This window comes from Ptychodera flava, chromosome 7 (assembly GCF_041260155.1).
Source record: "Ptychodera flava strain L36383 chromosome 7, AS_Pfla_20210202, whole genome shotgun sequence".
Lineage (NCBI taxonomy): Eukaryota > Metazoa > Hemichordata > Enteropneusta > Ptychoderidae > Ptychodera > Ptychodera flava.
The window spans coordinates 2,653,934-2,661,469 of record NC_091934.1 but is presented as its reverse complement, the minus strand read 5'-3'; the positions used below and the strand labels follow the sequence as shown (position 1 = coordinate 2,661,469).

The following is a 7,536-nucleotide window of genomic DNA, read 5'->3' as shown; positions in this document are numbered from 1 at the left end:
GTTAGATGTGGTTGAGGATTCACGTGCATAGCTCGTGGAAAAGTTGAGAAAGGCCTTTTAGACGTAGTGAAGTGAATGATTTACAGGTGTTACGAATAGTTCCAATAACAATTTACTTTGTGAATAAATGTATTATTTTGGAATCCCTGGAAAAATGGTAAAATATTAATATCCATACAGTATCCATCACTGTTATTTTATTTAAGTAAGACAATGCAACTGCTGTCTCAAGGTTCCTCTGCCAGAAAAAAAACCCTGTGACAAAATGGTATGATCCGGCTCAAACCAAGCATTGCATGCATTATACTAGTGTCAATGATTCACCCAAAGGATTTGCAGCTCACACGATTAAGCACGCTGGTTTTCTTGTACATTGATCTAAGGGAGGTGTACGTGTAATACAGAGAAGACCATGACGAGATCTATAAATAACAACTTTGACCAAAAGATGAGTATGATGGAAGGCGGGGGCGAAGAGAAAAAGGTAGGAAAGTATTTATTTGGTAGTAACAAAAGGCTTCTTCATCTAGCTTTTCATAAAGGAAGAGGGTGACAACCCGTGGCTATAAGCTGCCACGCCGAGCCTATCAAAAATTGCTTAAACTTTACACTGTTTCGACCTCGCAGAAACTGTTCACACTTTTGTAGGGACGAATATGTCGACGTGCAAACACTACATTGTAGGGATTGTTCCATCAAATTATCTTATCTTTTTGATTTACAAATCAAGAACCGTAAAAAAACAGTTATGTTTATCTCTTAAAGTTAAATGGACATATAAGATTAGTTGCAGTATTGCACAGTGGCTGTATTTCGAGAATAATGAGAAATTTGGAGTCATTTCCAGAACCGCAGAATGAAATGTTTTAAAATTAAGCCACATTTTTAACGCAGGCGTATAAAATACGGGGCAGAAAATGCTTTCAACAAGGATGTGAGATAAATGTTGGATGAATAGACGTAAACTGCGGATTAAAGGAACACACTGATACTCTGTGGTATACACTATACACCAAAACTTCGAATATTGGTCAATCGATCCCGGATCATTCATTGGAATTAATAAACGCAGCAAACTGATGAGCGAAAGTCATTTTTTTCTAAGAATTCCTCGCATCGGTCTATTGCTTCAGTATTTGCTGACAGGGAAGCTTTTGATATGTTCAACTATCTATCTTACAAGTTTTTAAGGATACGACGAGTTGAGTGATGAAGCTACGTGTTCGTCAACAGGTTCAGGAAAACCATTACTGATTCAACGTGTTCAATGTTATTACTTTCTGCAACAAAAAGCGTTCCAACTCTTCTCAGAAAAATTCTGATTTTTGAAAAAAATTGGTGATGAAGTCCAACACTGATAGATTTTATAAATTAATATGAATCGCAAAATAAAGACGACAGTGCACCATTTACACACTGTCTTTGTGAATCGCAATTATATCAACAGCATTATGAGTTACATCATTTACCTTGATACCGACACGCATGCGCTCAATCTCGTGGAGATAACATTTCTTTGCAACACTTATTACGTAATTGTCAGGCGAAAAGAAGAGAAAAAAGTGAGAAATAAGGAGTTTTTCTATTATCATAACTATTACATGGCAATGTAACGCAAATAAATGCAAAATGAAGCAGTTTTTTGTCCCGATTATGATGAAATATCTGCGAAGTAATCATTCAATTAATTTGACATCTATGCAGTTATCAATCATAGAGACTATTTTCTCGCAATCTATAAAGTCATCATTGTTATGTATCAATTTTAGGGACTGGTCACTGTCATGGTTCCCATAAAGTCATCATTGTTATGTATCAATTTTAGGGACTGGTCACTGTCATGATTCGTATAAAGTCATCATTGACATGTATCAATTTTAGGGACTGGTCACTGTCATGGTTCCTATAAAGTCATCATTGTCATGTATCAATTTTAGGGACTGGTCACTGTCATGGTTCCTATAAAGTCATCATTGTCACATATCAATTTAAGGGACTGGTCACTGTCATGGTTCCTATAAAGTCATCATTGTTATGTATCAATTTTAGGGACTGGTCACTGTCATGGTTCCTATAAAGTCATCATTGTTATGTATCAATTTTAGGGACTGGTCACTGTCATGGTTCCTATAAAGTCATCATTGACATGTATCAATTTTAGGGACTGGTCACTGTCATGGTTCCTATAAAGTCATCATTGACATGTATCAATTTTAGGGACTGGTCACTGTCATGGTTCCTATAAAGTCATCATTGACATGTATCAATTTTAGGGACTGGTCACTGTCATGGTTCCTATAAAGTCATCATTGTCATGTATCAATTTTAGGGACTGGTCACTGTCATGGCTCCTATAAAGTCATCATTGTCACATATCAATTTTAGGGACTGGTCACTGTCATGGTTCCTATAAAGTCATCATTGTCATGTATCAATTTTAGGGACTGGTCACTGTCATGGCTCCTATAAAGTCATCATTGACATGTATCAATTTTAGGGACTGGTCACTGTCATGGCTCCTATAAAGTCATCATTGTCATGTATCAATTTTAGGGACTGGTCACTGTCATGGTTCCTATAAAGTCATCATTGTCACATATCAATTTTAGGGACTGGTCACTGTCAGTGTTCCTATAAAGTCATCATTGTCATGTATCAATTTTAGGGACTGGTCACTGTCATGGTTCCTATAAAGTCATCATTGACATGTATCAATTTTAGGGACTGGTCACTGTCATGGTTCGATAAAGTCATCATTGACATGTATCAATTTTAGGGACTGGTCACTGTCATGGCTCCTATAAAGTCATCATTGTCACATATCAATTTTAGGGACTGGTCACTGTCATGGTTCCTATAAAGTCATCATTGTCATGTATCAATTTTAGGGACTGGTCACTGTCATGGCTCTATAAAGTCATCATTGTCACATATCAATTTTAGGGACTGGTCACTGTCATGGTTCCTATAAAGTCATCATTGTCATGTATCAATTTTAGGGACTGGTCACTGTCATGGCTCCTATAAAGTCATCATTGACATGTATCAATTTTAGGGACTGGTCACTGTCATGGCTCCTATAAAGTCATCATTGTCACATATCAATTTTAGGGACTGGTCACTGTCATGGTTCCTATAAAGTCATCATTGTCATGTATCAATTTTAGGGACTGGTCACTGTCATGGCTCCTATAAAGTCATCATTGTCACATATCAATTTTAGGGACTGGTCACTGTCATGGTTCCTATAAAGTCATCATTGTCATGTATCAATTTTAGGGACTGGTCACTGTCATGGCTCCTATAAAGTCATCATTGTCATGTATCAATTTTAGGGACTGGTCACTGTCATGGTTCCTATAAAGTCATCATTGTCATGTATCAATTTTAGGGACTGGTCACTGTCATGGTTCCTATAAAGTCATCATTGTCATGTTTCAATTTTAGGGACTGGTCACTGTCATGGTTCCTATAAAGTCATCATTGACATGTATCAATTTTAGGGACTGGTCACTGTCATGGCTCCTATAAAGTTATCATTGTCATGTATCAATTTTAGGGACTGGTCACTGTCATGGCTCCTATAAAGTCATCATTGTCATGTATAAATTTGAGGGACTGGTCACTGTCATGGCTCCTATAAAGTCATCATTGTTATGTATCAATTTTAGGGACTGGTCACTGTCATGGTTCCTATAAAGTCATCATTGTCATGTATCAATTTTAGGGACTGGTCACTGTCATGGTTCCTATAAAGTCATCATTGTCATGTATCAATTTTAGGGACTGGTCACTGTCATGGTTCCTAATAATCCTATTTAATTCACCGGAGCAAGACAAGATACATCACCGACAAAGAACTTTATTTAGGGCCTAACTAAAGTATGCACGCAATAATGGCCATTGCCATTGAGATTATACCAATCGCAAAATTGATATCAAAATACCCACGTGTCACTCACACCAACAAACAAAAAACCTACACAAACAAAATTAAATATGTAGTCCCTACATTCCCGTGGTATAAGCCGACTGGCGTTACAGCATCATGTGAAATGTCAATGTTACAAGACCTTTCCAGTGAAGTGCAAATGTTACTCCACCCAGAAGGAGAAAAATCTTGACCGAATATTTACCAATATTTAATAATTGTGTAAACTTGATCACACCAAACAAATGTTTGAACAGTTGTAAACTGTATATGGGCGCCATTAAATAGAGTAAATATACACGTACTCTGAAATATCCTACACTGAAATTAGTGAATAACTGTTTCACATGGTGAATATTAATCGATGATTGGTTGGCAACATTTGGTTGCAGAATGGGCGTTCAGTAGATAGGACATGATGTTTGCACAGGGTAAACTAAAACCCTTTAAACTAAAGCTGAATAAACAGGACGTCCAATTTATGGTAGCTCAAAATTAAAAACCCTAATCGATACGCTACAGGTTGTTCAGATTTCTATGCAATAAAAGACAAACACATAAAATTGGAAACTTGAAATTCTAGTCTGTTCGGTTGAATCTGCTCTGTTGTTGTTAATTGTAGGCTCATTGCTTTGAGTTAAAAACCAGGGTGGAGGACAGCGTTGTGAAAAACTTTGAACAAAATGAAACTTAAAATGGTATTGGGATTTTTTTTCTAAAATAAAGGCTTCATCAAAAGCAATTTATTTACATTCCATCGATCTTTGACCTTGGTTTAAGGTAAAAGCAGTTGTGTTCAATTACTCTATCGACAGCTGAATAATTCATTATCAATCTTCCGAGGCGGATACACAGTAGCCCAATGATAGATATAACGTTATGAGCATACTACTTTAAGGTGCCTCGGGGACAGATATTCGAACTCTCAAATTTGCACAATTCCATAATCTATCACTTTGTGGGGGCTCATTGTAAAGCTCTGGGAGAAAGAAAAGTTTTCAACGAATTAATTTTTCAAAAATCTAAACTATTTTTTCCAAAAGAGTTAACACGGGTGTGGTGGTCATTTTGAATTTAAAACATCGGCAAATGTTAGGTAATTTGTTTGTAAAGTACTAAAATTTACACGGTGACTCCTGACTTTTATTTTTGATTTAGATAGAAAATGGTTTAATATTTTATTGAGGAAAGTTTGAACGAAAGATTCAGTCTTTTAATTTCGAGGCGCATATTTTCTTAAAACGTTACAGGTATTGAAAGCTCTCACTGATACCGAGAAACTAGACTTGTAAGATTGCAATGGTTAGTTAAATGGGACACAGTATGGCCATATTTTGACGTTCTTTTCTTTATAAATCTAGGGACGCCTAACCTTTATCCTTGCTCTAACAACTGGAATTGTTGCCATTGCTGGGTCTGGAAACTATGGTTACGGAACCGGTGTCGTGTCGGCGCCTTCAAAGGTAAGGAAATGTTGCCGTAGTTTTTTCAAAATAGAATTCCGATTCAGTATTCAAACTACTAAAACTGTTCAAGTCTAAATCATTGAGATGCATAAACCTTCAATTGAGGAATTACTGCAATGCCACCACAGTTTACATGTAAATTGTTAGCGTTGATTGTTTTTAATGCTTAATGAAGCCAAAGGTGATATTGCATTGCATATGTGGGGTTCCATCAAACGGAAAGTCATCAAGAGACTATGACTAGTGACGTCATTGTTTGGGCAGGTAGTCGATTCTTTGCAAAGGATCTATGGATTGTGGTGCAGGGTAGAAATCTATGGATTGTGATACAGGGCAGAAATCAAAACCATTGCGACTGTTGACAAGTTTGTCTTTCTGAGTAATGTACAGGTTGCAGGGTCTTAGCCTATTGAATCGTTCAGTGGATATTTTTCCCATATCGAAATAATCTCTGCTCATGACCTTGAACGCTACATATCTTTACATTCCGATGGCAAATATCTCATGTTAAAACTGAGTATCCAAAAAGGGGTAATTTTTGCTTATCATCACCGTCCGTAAAACAGGAAAAAGATTGAGTTGTACTTTTTTCCAAAAATCTAGCCTGTGAGGGTTAGAACACCTATCGGATACTCAACATTCACAAACAATAAATTTTGGAATTTCCTACTTTAAGAACTGCTTCAATATTTCAAATCGGGGGAGGGTGTCCGAAATGTAAATTAAAATCAGTGTCTCATCCTGGTGATAAGACCAATATCTCTGGTAAATGTGATGCTGGTTTGTTTTGTCTGTTTAATGTATATGGATTCGAAGGTTACAGCTGACAAAGACAACAATAATAGACAGCACTGTTATCTAAAACACATTTCACTAACAAATCAAATGTACATAGAAAATTGAACCAATGCCACTTGACAAATCATCGATGAAAACTGAAATTTCGATTTTTCACAAAATTGCGCCGGTGCAAAACATGTTTCATGAACTTCAAAATGAACAGCCGCAAGTAATGGACCAAAACTGTATCGTAAAAGTTCGAGAGTAATATCAGAGTATCTGTCCGCTAGGAGCATTCAACCTGAAATGAAATCAGGTCCAGCTAAGGTGCACACACGATTCATTTTGCGAATTTGTGGAGATATAAACGCCGATGTTGAAATTTAAGATTTGTTCTAGTACAATGACGTCCGATGCCGGGGAGGAAAATGATTGAAGCTACTTCTGTTGATAATGACAAAGAGAATGATAGTAATGATGATGATGACGATAATGATGATGATGACGATAATGATGATGATGATGATAATGATGATGATGACGATAATGATGATGATGATGATGATGATGGCAGTGGCAGGGGTAGAATTCACGACTGCGTTTACAACACGTCTACTACTAAATGTATTTTAAGCTTTCCCCTTTAATCATTTTATTTTTAGTATATCCAACATTTTTACAACGACACATACGTACTACGCACTGGGGATGAAATGTCAGAAAATGGAATGCTATGGCTGTGGTCGACAACTGTATCGGTATATTGTATAGGTGGTGCCTTTGGTGCACTCATAGCTGCTCCAATGGCGGACAGATTTGGCAGGTATGAACACCGTACGCCGGCTTCCTTTATTATGATATGCAGAACATAAAGTTTACGTTTAATTTGACGTCATTTGGTGAGTAGCTGGCATCATCATGTTTGTAGTCTCTGGTTTTATGTCCACAGAGAAAGAGCAAACACTTCGCATGGCATTGTACAAGATCGACCAGAGTTAAATTGCCAGTAACAATTCTCCGAGGAAAATTGTTTCCGGGGATATTATCAATGACAGGCAACAGAAAGCTAAAGAATACAATACCACAGATCTCTGTCCCAATAGAATTCAAAGCTTTCATAACTTTGAGCTCTAATGACTGCATACGACCCGTAGAAATAATATTCAGGTGCAGCCAACGAACAATGCACGTTTAAAAAGGTCCTTACTATGATAAGATATATTGTGCATGACGAATAATGTGAACTGACTAATTTTAAGTCAAGAGGGTAATTAATTAGCTGATCATAATTTGCCCACAGAAAATTTTTCGGCTTACCTTCCCACACTCAAACTTCATTTTTACCCACTCCCACTAGTT

General features: G+C 36.9%; 1 protein-coding gene across 1 annotated transcript in view; it reads left to right on the top strand.

The window, feature by feature from the left end:
- The first annotated feature begins 320 nt into the window (after positions 1-320).
- LOC139136565 (solute carrier family 2, facilitated glucose transporter member 1-like) overlaps positions 321-7,536 on the top strand; it is a 42,219-nt gene continuing 35,003 nt past the window's right edge. The window contains exons 1-3 of the mRNA XM_070704304.1: positions 321-484; positions 5,293-5,394; positions 6,840-7,000. Of these exons, the coding sequence (XP_070560405.1) occupies positions 413-484; positions 5,293-5,394; positions 6,840-7,000 (335 nt within the window). The 5' untranslated portion in view covers positions 321-412. The remainder of the gene's footprint in view (positions 485-5,292; positions 5,395-6,839; positions 7,001-7,536) is intronic.